This window comes from Hakea prostrata, chromosome 3 (genome assembly GCF_041222555.1).
Source record: "Hakea prostrata isolate BN-2017 chromosome 3, UWA_Hpros_2, whole genome shotgun sequence".
Taxonomy (NCBI): Eukaryota; Viridiplantae; Streptophyta; class Magnoliopsida; order Proteales; family Proteaceae; genus Hakea; species Hakea prostrata.
Window position 1 is genome coordinate 20,173,796 of NC_142602.1, and position 17,138 is coordinate 20,190,933.

Below are 17,138 nucleotides of genomic sequence, written 5' to 3' on the forward strand. Positions count from 1 at the left end.
ACTACAGTCTACAGTGGTACTTGAATCAGCTACTCATTATCTCCAGTACTCTTTAAACAATGCTTTTTTTTGCTTTTGATGAGTTATGAGACAAATATTTTTTTTCAATATATTTTCCTTATTTATCTTAGATGTAAAAAAAAAAAAAAAAAAAAAAAATTTCAAATTTGGTTTCTATCTATTGTTTTTGGTATGGAAGGTTTATTTCAATTTATGAAGGCACAAAAATGTTGAATTAATTACAAAGCTTCAATTTACTATTGATTTTTACAAACACAAAACCCCCACTTCCTCTGTATTTGTACTTTTGTATTTATTTAAATAATTTGTATTAAAACATATATTATACACAAAAGTATAATTGCCATACACGACTTATTGAGTCGGATTATTGAAAACGTAGTATTTACTGTATCAACTAATTAGTTGCCATACGATTCTATACTCAAACTTACTAACTATTGTATACACTAGCTATTGTCTGATGAAGGGAGAAATGGGCAGGCTAGATCATTTCTCTTCTTCTTCTTCTTTGTAGTCTTGGCTGTTATAAGGACTGAAGGCTTCTAAGAACCAATTTTTCTTCCTCCATGAATTCCAACCCATTTCTTCACAGATCTCATCACTATGATTGATACTAAAAGTGGAGATGCAATGCCTCTTGTAGAACCTAGTAGTCCTTTTCATGACTTCCATTTCTTTGGCATTTTGTTCTAACATTTTCTCCACACTTGGGAGTTTGAATTGATTCTCAAGTAGACGAGCCATCCATTTGCACCGTATTTCTGCAGTGTGCAAGTTCGATACACTCTCCAAGTACCCCACGAATGCCATATGTGGTATCAAAGGGTGGATTGTACCCCTGTCAAAAAACAGACAAATAGTTAAACTTATGCACCTCATGTTAGGGTTTGAGGTTTAAGGGCACGGTTGCATAAAATATTACACCTTAAGTAGCCATTTTGAAATCCCTAGATCATTACTTTTAGCTAGTATTTATGGACTGTACTAATGTAATACACAGATCGTGCTTCAGTGGTGCATCTAATGTAGTGGTGCCTGTGGTGCCTACCATTAGATACATACCATGTGGATTTCATTGAATCACAGTCACTTAAAACACCAAGTGCACATTTAACCAACTTAAGTAAAATAAAATCGGTGTTTATAAAATAAATTGAACCATGTTTTGAGAGGTTGAGATTGAATAGAATCCATGTGACATGCATCCAATGGTGGACAATACAGGGACCATCATGTTAGATGGAAGATCTTATATCCATTATACTGTTAGATGATAACCCATCTGAAGAAGCACTGATTGGAGAGAAATCATGAACTTTGTAAAAGCAGAAAAAATCAATGTGGAGAAAGCCTTTTAGAATGACTTCTAGTAGTACCTGTATAAAGGCATCATTCCAGAGGAGTCTTCAACCAAACTACGGAAGGGTTCTGGCAAAATAGACTTCAACTTGCGCTTGCCATCAAAACCAGTAGCAAGAAGCACAACATCTGCATCAAGCTTGGTGCCGTCGTCAAATTCAAGGCCTTCATCTGAGAACCACCAGTTGTTAGGTGGTGATGATGATATCTTCTTGAAGGAGATCATCCCTTGATCAGCCAGCGAGAAGAAATTATCTGGCAAGATAGCCATTTGGCATGATGCATAATCCTCCTCGAATGGATGATCCGGTTTCAACCCATACTTGATCAGTGGAAGCTTCCACACCAGGTACTTCTCTATGAATTTTGAAATCCCTCTCCTCTGTACAAAAGATTCTCAGGAAGAACCCAAATCAGTAATTGGAGTCATTTGAAAAAGGACTTGATGATAGTGAATGGGGAAAATAAAAAGTGATTGATTTATACCAGTGGAGATAGAAGGAGGCCGAGGAGATCTCTGAACAAGTTTTGGTTGGGTCTTTCATGCAGAAACTGGGAAGACCTGGTCGAATAGAAGAGAAAAAATGGCAACCCCCAAACCCTATATGAAGGAACTGTCCAGTGAAGTGTCCTTACCACCATGGTGCATGGTTTCCCATCTGCTGCTCCTGTATACATCAAATTCCATTTTCAACCACCAAAACCAAATTCAAAGTCAGCCCAACAATAACAAAATAAACTATTCTATCGTTGCATGGAAATTTGAAAACTAGAAGTCACCAAGACATTTCATGCAGAATCCATACAATTACTTTTCCCTTTCAAAGTCCAACCTCCAAGGACCAAATTAGTGAAAACATGGAACATGTGATGAAACATGGAACATGTGATTTCTACAAAATAGACTTTTCTACCAAAAACAGATTCCAATAAAATAAACTGAATAGAAAATCTCCCAAACAAACATTCCTTAAATAGTCAAAACAAGAAAAATCATATGAACCTTGGTTTGCTTGTGCACACTCAACAGCTAAGTCAATGGCTGACTTCTTGTAGCCGATGATTACAACCTTCTTTCCTCTTAGAAGTTCAGTGGCAGCTTCATCATCAAGCTTTGAGTAATCGACAGAGTGCAACACTTTCCCATGGAACACATCAGGGCCTCTGTTGGGAGGAAAGGTTGGCATCTTTGCTAGATCTCCATATTTTCCAATACACACCACAAGAAACTCAAAAGAATACCACTGATCGAAAAGGGTAGGTTTATGTTAGGATCAAATTCTAGGAACAATTACACAATGAAAGAAAAAAATTGAATATATAGACATGCAAGACTTTTACGTGGAAAAGCCTCAAGATATAGAAAACCCATGACGGCCAACAACTCCTTGCATAATCAGAAAACAAGTGATCTGGAAGAGCTTCTAATAAAAAAGAAAAAGAAAAAAAAGTATGGAAGAGGAACAGAAACCTGAAGAGTCTCCGATTGATTGGTCTGCACCGCAACCTCCCAAACTGGGCGACCACTCAGCAAGTTTCCATGCTCTCCAGGATTACCACCAAAACTGGTGGTTTCAGGGTCACCAACGAAACTGATAGCCACCACCTTTGAGTTGAACTTCACGTACTTGAGAACATCAAATTGGGTAGCATAGGCGTGCAAGTAATCCAGTATCTCAGCATAAGTGGGGAAAGTGGAGTTGTCTCTCTCCGGCCAAGGAAAGTCTGAGAATTCATAATCACATCGTGGCGTCTGAAGTCTGGTTGATTTGTACGAGCAATGCTTCCACACTCCCCCAATTGAATCTGTGCTCTCAAACACTATTGGCTCGTAACCGGAAAGCTGCTTCGCCGCTGCTATGCCGCTTATTCCGGCACCGATGATTCCTACCCTTGAGACGTTGATGTAGTTACTCTCTCCGGCCATTAGAGCAAGCTTGTTGAGAGCTTTTGCTGCAAAATGAGATGTGTTTTGCAAGCTTAGCAGATCCATGGGTCCTTTTATAGTGTAGGAAATGAGGGATTGCGTGATCTCTAATGAATTGGACCCAGAGGATATCGGTAGACTCCAGACCTACGTAGGACAAAAGAGTCATTTCTCCCCATAAAAAAGAAATAACTAGAAATTAGAAATACGCCATCTTCATTTCTTCCCATAGAAATAACTAGAAATTAGGGTTCAAATACGCCATCTTCATTTTCCAGCGAGGAGCGTGACGAGGAAGAAAGGTCAATAATATTTTTATCAGAATATATATGTATACATCTAAGTTTGTGAAATGTGAAGTTAATTGCCAAACTAGTTTATTTATTATTACATTCCTGAAAGGTCTTCATTTTAATACATTTTAAGGGATTTGGTGATTTTTCTTTTTCTTTTTCTGTTTCTTTCTTTGAAGTGCAGAAGAAAGTCCAACGAATTCCATTAAGCTTCTCTGGGATGTCTCTCATAGACAAAGCCGAGAATGCATGTAAAGACTTTTTCTCTAATTTAACTTTGGTTAATCTTATGTCATTTTTCATCTTATAGTTGCTGAATGGAGGGCATGGATAGATTTTTCTTGGTAATTGCTTTTTCTTCTTGTTGAATATGTACCAAATGGAATGCTCAAACTCATTTCTCCTCTTCCTCTCTTCTTTCTCTCTTCTTTCCTGTTAGTTAATGAATTTTTTATTCATTTAGAAAAAGAAAATTTTAAAACACGAAAGTAACTAAGAAACAGAGACGATGGTGATGCGAAATAACAGATTTCAATTGTTTGTTGACTGTTTGCGTTCATATTATCTGCATGTGTAGGCTAATGAACGTTGCTTTTCATACTAGATGGTCACTCGATAGATGTTGAACTTACTCTTTTTTCTTTTTTTTTGGGTAGTGTTCAACACTTCAACTTACTATATCTTTTTTAAGTAGAAAAACATTATCAAGGAAACCATTTGATTGATTATCTATGTGCTGCAAATTTCAAAACTAATGAATCTATGGTTAGCTTGACTGGTGGAAGAGAAAATGAAGGGAAGCTTCCAAGAAGCATGGAAGAAGGTGATGGGCAGGAAGAAATTGAAGATTGCCATGTCTGTACATGAGTATTCATTGCCTTTGAGTCAACTTAATAAATGCAACTGGGCTGTGTTTGGTGGTTAGAGATGGATTGCAAAAAAATAAAGATAAACAAACAAAAGACAGGGTTGTTTCAATTGACAAGACCACACTGTAACTCTGTAAGTAGAACTGTAGAAGATTATTCACGTATTTGGTTTGATGATCGTATATATAATTTTCCTCATTGATTAAATGGATAATCGTGCAAGATGAAAAATATTTTTAAAGTTTTTTAGAATGCAGGATATTTATGTGCGACTTGAATTCTTGTGCGTGACTTTGAAGATAGACCCGCATTGACATATTTTAATTAATTGATTTACATTGACATATTTTAATTGAATGACTCAAATCAAGGAACAACTTATCGCCGAAATTCAATGATATTTCACCGAATTTTGGTGATATCACCCCATGGCGAACCGAAATTGGGGGTGAAACGAGATTTTCTTGGCAGCCATATATCCCGATATATCGAAAATATTAATATTTTATTATTTTTTTTTCTGATTTTTATGCTATTCTTGCAATTTTTAGGCGATTTCTCTTGCGATTCTACAACAAAATCTTTAAAATCAATGGCTAATTTTACCAATTCTATCCCAATGATTCAAGACTCAAAAGGTAATGTGCTAAATGTAATTAGGAGGAAAATCTACATAGAATATTTTCTGAAAATAATTTAAATTAAGAAGACATTTTATATAAAATCTTTAAGATCAATGAACAATCTTACCAATTATATTCTAGTGATTTAGTCATCAAAAGTCAACATGCCAAATGTGGTTAAGGAAGAGTGTATACATGAAATAATTTATAGAAATAATTTTGAATTATGAATGAATTTTGTAAACGAATCTTCAGAGTGAAGCCAACTTAGATTTGTTCTAGTGGTTGAAACCAACACTTCTTAGTGAAGAGGTCGTGGGTTCGAATATCGCTGAGGCATATTAATATCTCCATCCCCCAGCTTAATAAAGCCCCTAAGGTAACATGTTATACCAAAAAAAAAAAAAAAAAAATCTTCAGAGTGAATGGATAATCATTCCAATTATGTCCGAATGATGTAGGCCTCATAAGGTAACATGTTAAATGTGGTTAGGTAGGAGAAAAATAGAAGAATTTATAAGAAATAATTCAAATTTACCACATATTTGCATCAAATTGGGATAGGCATCAAATTTACCAAAATTATTGACCAAAAATACCTCCAAAATTGTGGGCGAAAATTTCCGAATTGAGGGGCGAAATATCGCCAAGATTTCATGATAGAAGCAAAAGAGTTAGGAGCTAAGGCAAGCTCCCCTAGGGCAGGGGGATTATGGTTTTGCTCGATTTTTTTAATTTAATTTATGAGAAAAGCCATTTTGACATTTTTAATTTTCTTTTATTTTTCAGTCATCTTGATCCTCTTTCCAAAGTAAAATATCAACACTCCCTCGTTTTTATTGAAGTAAATTTTTTTTAAAGTAAAGACAATAGGTCGAAAGGTCATTGTGCACCCCCTCCCTATGTTAAATCCTAGCTCCACCCTGTTTAGAAGCCCATCACTAATCTCATTCTTTCTATTGACCCAATGGATCAACCCATCCACTCTATTATATACCAAGTATGTAAGTACCCAATGTTCTATGAAATTTATGATTTTCTCATTACGATTTTGGGTGAGAGTTTTTTGTAATGTCATTCTAAGATTAGTTGAGAGATCTCTACTGGAATCTTCTATCCATATAGTAAAAGTAATTCTTCTTTGTCCGTGGACATAGCACACCTCAATGTAGTTGTATGAACTATGTTAAGTCTCAATATTCTTTTGATTTGTTTCAATTTCTATTTTAATTTTTGGTATTTGTCCTAGCATATTTATATTGTGGTGCACTTGCATGATCTAAGCATCCTTCAAAGATGCGAACGCATTCAATCTTCCACTGGTAAAAAGAAAACCATGCACCCCGCATTGAGGTAAGAGTGTTTGAGTTTGACGTTCCAGATAAATGTCGGAAGATAAGAAAAGCTTCACCTTCGCAACAATTTCCAAGCTAAATGCTAATGCTTCAGTATTCTACATTTCTACACTTGTTCAATTTCGTTCATCTGTGGAATGAGGAATCCTGAAAGAGACTGAAGCCATATTTTATTTGAGTCTTAGAATCTTATTAGTCAATTTGGGCTCTATAGGTATAATTCCAATATGAAAAGCTCTGAGAGCCAAGTAAACCAACGTGATGTGCTTGACTTCCTCATCATAATAATTCTTCAAAAACTTGAATTGATTGATGAGATACATTGGGTCAGTTGCAGGAATCAAACACCTGCTTCGATCGGTGGTCTTCTCTTCATAACAAAGGCAACAAGATTTTATAATGCAATCAAATCTCCAATCTGCCGCCTTCAGCTTGGACTCTAGCTGACAAGTCAAATAGACTTCGTTGCTTTCTCATCTTGGAGACAAAGGTGACACCTTAAGATAGTCTTTTTCTTTCTTTCTTTCTTCTTTTTTTCTTTTTTTTCTTTTTTTTTTTTTTTTTTTTTTTTTCTGATAAACTTTTTCAGGATTTAGAGATAGTTTTTTTCTTCTTTGCCGGTCATATTTTTTTTAAGGATTTAGAGATAGTCATTTGTATCTTTTCTGATAAATTTCTTTCAGGGTTAGAGATAGTCTTTTTTTTTTTCTTCTTTTATGGTAAATTTCTTTCAGGACTCAGAGATAGTCTTTTTTTTGTTTTCTGGTAAATTTCGTTTAGGATTTAGTGGAAGTCTTGTTTTTCTTTTCTATTAAATTTCTTTCATGACTTAGAGATAGTTTTTTTTTTTGGGTAAAAACTTCTTTCAAGATTTAGAGATGGAACTTTAATTAGGTGGTACTCATAAAAAAAATTTAATTTAAGAGAGATGGGACCCACACCAATACCCTGTAGCAGCCCCCCTTGTATTTTGTGGTCTGAAAACTTTCGGGGGCACAAAGTGCTCCCCTCTGTATTGCAAATCCAAACTCAAATGAGAGTACATTGAAGTCAGTTAACTCGTGATAAATTTTTCTTTAATATTTAAAACAGTGGCAATCAGTTTGGCTTGGTTGGACTAGTTGGTCTTAATGGAATTGAAAGGCTGAATCATGGCCGGCAAGTTTACACAGTTGGGCTAGGATGTTATTCATAAGTCCCACCATGAAATTCTCAATAATTTCGTCATGCAAGGTAGGGTCCTTTGGCAAATAAATTAATTTTGGATATAAAACAAATAATTGCCTCTTCCCTCTCTTTTAATTGGCAAGGGCCCATGGGCTCTCCTTCTTGAATTCTTTTCCTAATTTTTTGGGGGTCCACGTTGATGTCAATCTCATCACTATTTGTGGCTAATCAATTAGTTTGGGAGGAATTTTTTTTTTTCTCTCTCCGTGTCAGCCACTAAATTCTATTCCCCGTTCTTGTGTTCGACCACAAAGTCATAGCTCATTAATTTGTTAGAAAAGCGACTTTGTAGAGAAAACAAAATAAATAAATAAATTGTAGAACCACCTCTTGTTGTACTGGAGATGTGATTCATTGTCCTCACAAATATTGAAGAGTCCTGTGATCACCAAGAATTGTTGCATTTAGGGGAGCCATTTTTGAATGGTTGGAACCCTACAGCCAATGTTTCCTCTTAATAGGTGGATAATAACAGATTATATACAATATAATTATATTGAAATAATGAATGATGATGATTCAAATATGATCATAGACTCTAACGAATGTAGTCTTTATGGTAAACACACATTAAGGTACAACACCAGTCTTTTCTTGGCAGTCTCATTACTCTCCATCATGGCATTCAAGTTGTCTTTTGGGCTCTCCATAGCAATAGGGTCAAGTCACCTCATACCGTAGTTGGAGATTAGGTCATCTCTCTCTCTCACCAACACCATTGGTTTGAGAATTGTGCATGTCAAGGATAAGTCTAGCCCAAATGCAAAGTTAACTACGTCTTATGCTACATGTGATCCAGATACATTTTCTCATGTCTAGTGCTTTTTTTGTCCGCGTATCCTTTTCACTTAGGAATGCTATTGCTCACCCCACTTAAGCCGTCTTTTGGATAACCATTCATTAACCTTATGATAATCCACATATGTTGGATGTCTTTCATGTCTCTTCACGACACTCAAGTCGTCTTTTGGACCCACATGAACCCTTTTTTAACATATGCAATCCGACTACTACATGATAACAGTGGGCCTATATGATGTTCACAAGACCTATCCACTGTCATCACGGGTCATTCAGTTTCAATATCCCTGTCGAAAAGATAGTAATAACACTCAATCGGATTTACTAGTCAAATACATACTGCCATGCACCTAATGAGTTTATGTGGATGCATAGGCACCCAGGGTAATAGATAAACCTACAACCCCAGGTTGGTTTATATATAGATATATATAGGTAGTATTCTACTACCAAACTTCTAACACATCACATTCACAACTATCATTTGAATAAAATGAATAGTAACATAAACACCAAATTATCTTTCATCTATGCAAAGTCTCACACAATTTATAAAAGAATATTTGACATTTGTAATAGAAAAATATAGAATCAAATGAAATACACAATTTATGATAATGTCTTTCCTCACCTGTCAATGACAATAAAGATTTTCAAATGCCTAAGAATTTTACAATTAAAAATTGCAAATAAGCCACACTTAACCTAGAAAATATAAGATTTAATTAAATTAGGTTTTAATCGAGAATCAATTGTGCATTAAATGAACCAAACTTGAGCTCCTAGATAGGGGCCGGCTGGTCAGGCTCACCAGGCAATCAACCGCCCCCTAGGGTTGCGACCAAAATGCCCAAATTCGAGTTCAATCTAAAATCCAATTGATTGGAAATTTTTGGGGACTTCATTGGGACAGTAGTATAGTCCCAAAAACACCTTCCAATTAGTCTTCAATACAAATGCCCTAAATTGATTCTCAGAGAGTCACCTGTGGGCATCTCAGAGAGGTCGATTGGTCTTAAATGGATGAAATGAGACCAACCAACACTTAATAAAACTAGAAGATATAAAAGAAAGCTTCAACCAACCAACACCCAACAACAAGCATTTACTCTCCTAGGAACATTCTCCAACATAAATGCTAACCATCAACCTAAATAACCCATAGTAAATGAAGAAAGATGGTTTTCTTACATTTTTGTGCAATACACTCTACAATCCGGGCTTCGACACCAACAAAAGAGCAAAGATTCTTCAAAACTCTAAGTTTTTCTTTTCTCCCACGTTCTCAACCTCACTCTAGCATAAGCAATTCATTTATAAGGTGATAAAACCATAAAATAGGGTTTCTTGACTGAAAATCTAAAAATTGCCCATTTTATGGGTAGGGGCCCGTTCAGTCAAACTGACTTGTCGTCCTAATCAATCGCCCATTTATCTTTCAACTGTGAAATCCATTTTCGACGGGTTTTGGAGGGTAGGTACTCCTAAACATTTCCTAATCAATGTTATAATTTACCTTGGCATTTGAGTCATCTAGCATTAGTTTTCATATATGTTAAATCTCATTTTTATGTCTTCTAGACTGACTTTATCTCTCCTCTTGAAGTCATGTAGGGTGGTCGGGTCTTCTTCTAGTTCATCCAACTCCATAGGTTTAATTCTCAAACTCCCAGACTCAACTTGAATGATTTAAAGTTGTCTTCCACTCGAACTTCGGTTTTGCGGACCTAAAATGGCAGGTTATCGGGATAGGATTTTAGGGGATTTTACACGAATTCTTTCATGGTACTTGAGATAGTCAAGATTCAATAATTTCTTCTTTTTTTTTCCTTTTTGCAAAACTCCTCCCTACCTTCCTATGAATATCTTGGCAACATCTGCATCTACAACATCCTTTCCCTTTGCTAATCTATCAAACTTGGTTACTGTTAAGCTCAATGACTCCAATTACCTGTTATGGAAGGAACAACTCGAATCCATCTTCATCAGTTCACATCTAATGGGGATACCTTGATGGATCTCTTGTCACTCCACCTACAACCATCATAGCCGAAAACAACACCAATCCTAACCTTGAATTCCTTGCCTAGTAAAAATCGGATCACTTTGTTAGGGCTTACATCAATGCAACTCCAACTGAATCTCTTTCCTCACACATACTTGGCCTCAAAATTGCTAAAGACGTCTGAGATTCTCTAGCCAAACTATTTCACAACAATCCACAACACATCATACATTTCTTCATAACAAATTACAAACAATCACCAAAGTCAACCTTTCTATTATAGATTACCTTCACTGTATCAAATCCATAGCCAACTCCTTAGTAGCCATCAACGATCGAGTGATAGATTCAAATCTGGCAGCTTACACATTGAATGGTTTAGGTGCTGATTATGCAACCTTCATTATGACAATAAAAAACATATCCCCTCCCATGCCATCACCTTTATTGACCTACGAGCTAAACTCCTCACCCATGAACAACGACTCAGTCGTGGTTATGGGAACCAATCACCTATTTTACCTGATCCACAATACCCAACAGTCCTTCACACCATCAAGTCTCTCACACCCAATAAATCGTGTCCTTCAGCAAACACCACTATCCCAAAAACCCAACCTTCAAAACCAAGCTTTAGACCCCATTTTCAAGAAAACCAACGTTCCTTCCAATAGGTAAATCGGCAACAACCAACTCAATATCAACAAAAATATTAGATTTGTGCCAAATTTGGCCATGTTGCAAGAATATGCTACTTTAGATACTCACAAAGCCAAAACAGTGGTCCCCCACCATCGAATTCATATTGTTGTTCATATTCAGCAACACCAACTGCCTCAACAAAATGATCCTCAATGGATCCCCAATTTAGGAGCAACATCAAATATGTTACTCCAACACTCAACCAACTACTCAGGAGATGCACAAGTTTCTATTGAATTTTTTCCATGACATTTTTGCGTTAAGGATTTGAAATCATACATAACATTTCTGAAAGGACCAACTAAAGATAATCTCTGTACAATTCAAGCCCAAGTTGTGCCTTTGGCTCTTTACGAGAACAATATTTCACCAAAGATTTGGGGTTGCCGGCTTGGCCATCCACGTCCATTATTTTGCGTCAATTACATTCTTTTAAATTACTTCAATCTTTTTATCGTTCTAAATCTCATATTGATGGAACACCACAAGCAAAATTTTTCCTGTTTCTATGATTAAAACTACACGTCCTTTGCAATCGATACATTGTAATTTGTGGGGTCCCACTAGGACACTTTATGTTAGTGGTTATTCCTCTTATATCATTTTTATCGATGACAACATTCGTTATAAATGATCCTATCCACTTGAACAGAAATTAGATTGGCATTGTTTGTTTTAAACATTTAAAATACATGATTGAAAATGTTTGTTCGATTATAGCATCAAGTTTTTCGGATCAGCTAAGGATCTTAATTATCCAATAAAAGAAGAAAAATCTGTAGAAAGCACCGGATTTATGTGGCAAGCCTTTGATTCATTAACCATTTAGCACCACCACTCCCTGGCCGTGGCCCGTGGCTGGTCACTGCCACGAATACTCACTTTTGTGGCCGTGGAGGTGGTGACGAGATGATGCGGACTCAAAGAGAAACACGGCACCGCAGAAGTCAATCTCTAATCCATGGTGTGAGATTGTGAGTCCCTTGCCTATCCATGCATGTATGTCTCGATCTCTTCTCTCTATGGTCCCCAATTTATTCCAACGCTTTCTCTGTAGTTGATTGGCTTTTCTGAGTTTATATAAATGTGTGGCTTACCTCAATTGATTGATGTAGCACCGTAGCAGCTTCCCTTTCGTTATCTAAATATTCAAAGCATGCAAGTCATTCTCATGCATTTCCATTTTTCTTCCCTTGCACATTTTTATTGTCCGACAAACATCAATCCATACATCCATCAATCAAATCATAACATAACATAACATATCTGCTGGGGCACCCACGTCAGCTGGACAGACCACCTCGTTTTCTTACCACTTCTAGTAGGTGGATATTTATTTGGTGAGTCCTGATCTGCAACCCGTCGGGAAAGTGCTTGCCCGCAGCTTTACCACCATAAATATAGAGGATCCAGGGGTTAGGTGATGAGTTCTTTTATTTTTATTTATTTTTTATATGTGGGTCCCACAGGATTTGTGGTGGTAAAGCATCGGAGAGCACATACTGATGGGGTGATGATTCGAATTCGTATTTTGCCATGGTTCTCTTATAAGAAAAGTGATATGCTATTGATTTGTTCAGATAGATTATCTCTTCTTAAAAATAAATAAATAAATGATAGATTTGTTGAAGATGATTATACAACTAAAGGAAAATAAAAGTAAAACATACATGAGAGATTTAACATGGTTTGATAAAATCGTTTATTTCTATAGAGAGAAAAATAAATTTTACTATTTTAAAAAAAACTTCACATTGCTCTCATACCTCACAAAATACTATTTCTTTGTTTGCCTCCATCTCCCTCTAGAGGTGGACCTCCGAGATGAATTCGTTAATTTTCTGTAATGATTAATTGATCTAGGTTATTTCATAGAGATTATTTATTGACAAATCTAAAATTTTAATTTTCATATAATTACAACTTTATTCATGTACAAGTACTCAAAACCCTATTCCAATTATAGATACAATCCAACTATAACCATACAGACTCACAATACAAGACACTCAAATCCAACAACATATACCTTAAAATTTTCATTAAAAAAATTAACTTTGGTGCTTATGTGTCAGTGGTATGTCTGATATGCGGTGCTTGTGGAGCCTACTATTAGATGCTTACCACATAAATTTTCTTTAATTTCTAATCGCTCAAAATACTACGTGCACATCAACTTAAGTGGCACAAAAGGAACGAAATCATGTTTTGAACAGATGGGATGATGGACTTAATTCATCTTAAGGAAAAATCAGTTTTGTGTCACTTAAGTCAATTAAATTTGTACATAGTGTTTTGAGCAATTGAAATTCATTTCTCATGCATCTAATGTTAGGCACCATTGACACCACCACGTCAGACGTACCACAAACACGATCGATGAACTATGATCCATGATGTACATTATTGGACATGCATGTACATGCACAACAACGTATCCAGTCAGCACCAGCTGACTTACATGGACCACGGCCTGGCCCCTGGCCCCTCCATGTCCATGGAGCCACTTGCGGATCTGATGGTTTGTCCAGATTTCAACTCTACGAGCATCTCGTACTCGATTCCCAGCATCTCTTAGCAAGATTCCTAAGCCCCTGAAGAATATCCAATCTTTCATTATCTTCTCCTCTCTCCTCCACTCCATTATATAGTACACCCTTCTCCGCCCTACATTCTCAGGCGGTTCCAACTACACAGAAACGCAACTGATCAGAGAAGAAAGAAAAAAAAAAGAGAGGGAGTGCAACACGAGACAGGTCGCAGCCATGGACGTCTTTCAATCTCCGATCGAAGCTTTCGCCTTGAACTTCAACTATGTAAGCTTCGATATCTATGCCACTACCCTTCAGAGCTTATTTACCTGCTTTGCGATTCTCACCGCCGCGATTAGCTTCTGGAAATTCACAACCGTTGGCTCTAGTTCCTTCCGTCGAACCAAATCTTCTTCTTCATCACTATCAGGTGATCATCTCGATTGCCATTCTAGTGCTCCTCCTCTTCCTCCTTCATCCTTGCCTGACCAAAAGCCGGAATCGGAGCTGGAATTGGAGTTGGAGAAGAAGCCATCTAATGACGAAGAAGTTGCTTCGAGTTGCGATTTTGTGCGAGGAAGATCGGATTCGTCTTTTGTTGGCCCTATTTCCATCGAAGACGGGGACGACGAAGAGAGGGTAAACCTGAAAGCGAAGTTTACCCTGTATTACTCTGCAGACCAAGAGGAGCATGTCAACGACGTTTGCTCTTCCGAAGCCATGAATAAGGTTCTGAACTATGACGGACGATGGTGTTGCGAAGGATTTGCAGCGAGAAGAGTGAGTGATATAGCGTGTTGGTACAGTTACCAGGATTTAACGGTATTTAACGGCAACGTGGTTAGGCTGTGGGACTGTCAGAGACGGAGAAATTGAAATTCATCACCGTCGTCGCCTTTCTTCCCTGCTCTTCTTGCCATGGAATGATGGAAGTGATGGGTTGAATGGCTCTGTTAATTGGGTTTAGGGATACAATGGGTATTTTGTATATACATTAATGTATGGTTGGAAACTTGGAACTTGGAACTTGGAAATGGAAAGGAAAATTCCTTTCGTAATATAGTTTTTAGTTATAGTAAGCAATTTTGTTTTACTCTCTCCAACTCAAATGTGATCTGTGCTGTTAATCAACACCCAACACGAAGTTTATCGCCTCTGAGATTTTCTAGCTGACCGGCGTTAAGGATTAAAATAGGGTTATCCTTTACCATCGGGGTTGAAATTCGTGTTTAGCAATGTGTTTTGGGTGATTATACTGCTTGCCCGAGTGGTAGAAAGATTTAAGTCCATTCTTATCTATGAAAGGTTTAAAGAATATTATTATCATACGACACCATACCAATCGATACGTATCTATATTAGATACAACTAATTGGATTTTACTCGGATACACTAGTATCTGAATCTCAAAAATTTAAGAAGGCATCTGAACAGCGGAACAAGGATTGAACATTGGGGGGCCGAATGTATGTGGGCCAATGTGAGAGAAAAGAATAATTTGAGAAAGAGTGAATACTTGATGTGGAGAAGATTTAGGAAAATTCTAAAGTTTGCTAACTATTTCAATATTTTGTGAGATGTGTGAGAAAGAAAAAAAAAAAAAAAAAAAATAGGAATAAAAGAGGAGATTCATGAGAGAATAGATAGAAATGAAAATAGGAGAAAATATATAAGGAGAAATTCATGGATCGTAATTTAGTTTTTAATTAGAATTTAACCTTTTATTCCTTAAAATTAGGAATTTAATTATAACCATTAGATAAAGATTATCAATGACATTTGTACCCATCATCTTTATTTTAAATTTTTATTTTTGGAGGGGGGTTAAATAGTGGTATTTCACATTTAAAGATAGAGAAATAAGGAGAAAAACAAGGATATATACTTACAATTTCAAAAACTTCGGGGGCCATGGCCCCCTCAGGTCCCAACGTGGCTCCGCCACTGCATCCCGAATTCAACTTTATCAATTATCCAATAATAATTTGATTTCTGATTATCAATTTTTTTTCTCCCATTATTGATTGCTGATTATTTTGGTTTTCAACTCGATTATTAGTCTTTTTGAGAGAAATATATTTAATATTTTATTTTAACCATGTTATTTTTTTAGAGAAATCCAATTATCACCTATTTTTGGAGAAAAAATGTTTAATACTTTATTATATTTGGATAAACTTTTATTCAGATATTATCCGATATAATACCGGTTCTTTATACCCCTTAGAGCAAGTGTAACAAACAAGTCCATATCAATTACGCACATGTTTTTTATAAGTAGTGAATAATACAAAAATCATATTAAGTGAATATCAGTTGACTCCGCCGTTCCAAGAGTTGGTGGCGGCTTTCTTACTTGGATAGATAGACATCCGTTCCGTGGCCGTGCATGCACCAAGCCGCCGCCATCTTGCAGTTTACTGGATCACTATAAAAGGGTACTGCCAAATTGTCAATTGCCAAGTTGCCAACAGCTCACTCCAGATAAATGCTTTTCCGGAGATGCATGGCCCACCTTAGAGTTCCGTCTCCGCAAAGCATCAATGTCTTAATATAAAGATAACAACTACTTAGATCCTCCCGGATGTCATCATTCGTTTCCACTACTTTTTCTCTAAAAGATGAGAATCTCATCATCATTAGTTACATAAAAAGAGAAGGCGAGAAGGCTGTCGAACGCAAAAATAACCTTGATATTTGTTATTATTCAAAAAAAATTACACCGCCATCCCTTCAGATTCTTCTAATGGTAATGTCACTCCCTAACGTATTTTGGATGTTCAGTTGCATGCCATCTTGGTTCATTTGTGTGGGATGCCAATGTGTTAGCTGATTCCCTTGCTATAAGGTTTTGTCTCTACCGGTTGAAACAATTTGGTCATTATCCAATTCTTGGTTGTTGAGTGTTATTTCAATTGGGTGGTCTACTCGATAGTTCTTTCTTTTTCTAATTTACTTTCTGATTACCCAAAAAAGAAAATTTAGGGGAGACGATGGCAAAGGAATGGAAGACACAAAATTGTTCCTGGAAGAATAAAAATTACAAAATGTAAGAATGGAAGAAACTGAGTGGTTACAGATGGTAGAAGATGACGAAGATGAGTCAAGCGTGAGTTTCTATTCAAGGGTATTCTTGTCTTTTTGAAAAATTTAACTTGCTTACATCAATACTTAATATGATTTCCTAACAGTGGGGATGCCACGGATATATTTGTCACCTATAGATGGTTTAATTGATAAATTTGATAATGCAGGGGGTGACATTAATTTTAGGGAGTAACTTGTGGAGGGGCACCGAAAATTTTCTATTATTTTTCGATTTCAAAAAGATTTGACCTTTTGAAATCCAAAATGACAAGAATACTGGGCGAAAAGTTAGTATTCCATATAATTTTTCTAAATGAGAATACTATCTGTCTTTT

At 36.4% G+C, this 17,138-nt stretch overlaps 2 protein-coding genes across 2 annotated transcripts; one reads left to right on the forward strand and one right to left on the reverse strand.

Annotated features, from left to right (window-relative positions):
• Positions 1-296: 296 nt before the first annotated feature.
• LOC149021461 (putative flavin-containing monooxygenase 2) lies at positions 297-3,331 on the reverse strand. Its single transcript, XM_089147124.1, has 5 exons — positions 2,855-3,331; positions 2,387-2,627; positions 1,984-2,048; positions 1,401-1,765; positions 297-862 (listed from the first exon to the last, which is right to left on the reverse strand). The coding sequence occupies exons 1-5, from the start codon at positions 3,308-3,310 to the stop codon at positions 511-513; spliced, it is 1,479 nt and encodes a 492-aa protein (XP_089003250.1). The 5' UTR covers positions 3,311-3,331; the 3' UTR covers positions 297-510.
• A 10,619-nt stretch (positions 3,332-13,950) lies between these two features.
• LOC149021462 (uncharacterized) lies at positions 13,951-14,592 on the forward strand. Its single transcript, XM_089147454.1, has one exon. It carries the CDS (start codon positions 13,951-13,953, stop codon positions 14,590-14,592), a length of 642 nt encoding a protein of 213 aa, XP_089003580.1.
• Positions 14,593-17,138: the final 2,546 nt, after the last annotated feature.

Excerpts from the sequence above, each read along its gene's own strand:
- LOC149021462 (XM_089147454.1), top strand. The coding sequence starts at position 13,951 with ATGGACGTCTTTCAATCTCCGATCGAAGCTTTCGCCTTGAACTTCAAC.
- LOC149021461 (XM_089147124.1), bottom strand. The coding sequence starts at position 3,310 with ATGGCCGGAGAGAGTAACTACATCAACGTCTCAAGGGTAGGAATCATC. Across the intron at positions 2,628-2,854 it reads ATCAATCGGAGACTCTTCAG|TGGTATTCTTTTGAGTTTCT; the intron begins GTTTCTGTTCCT and ends CTTTTCGATCAG. Across the intron at positions 2,049-2,386 it reads GTGTGCACAAGCAAACCAAG|CAGCAGATGGGAAACCATGC; the intron begins GTTCATATGATT and ends TGTATACAGGAG.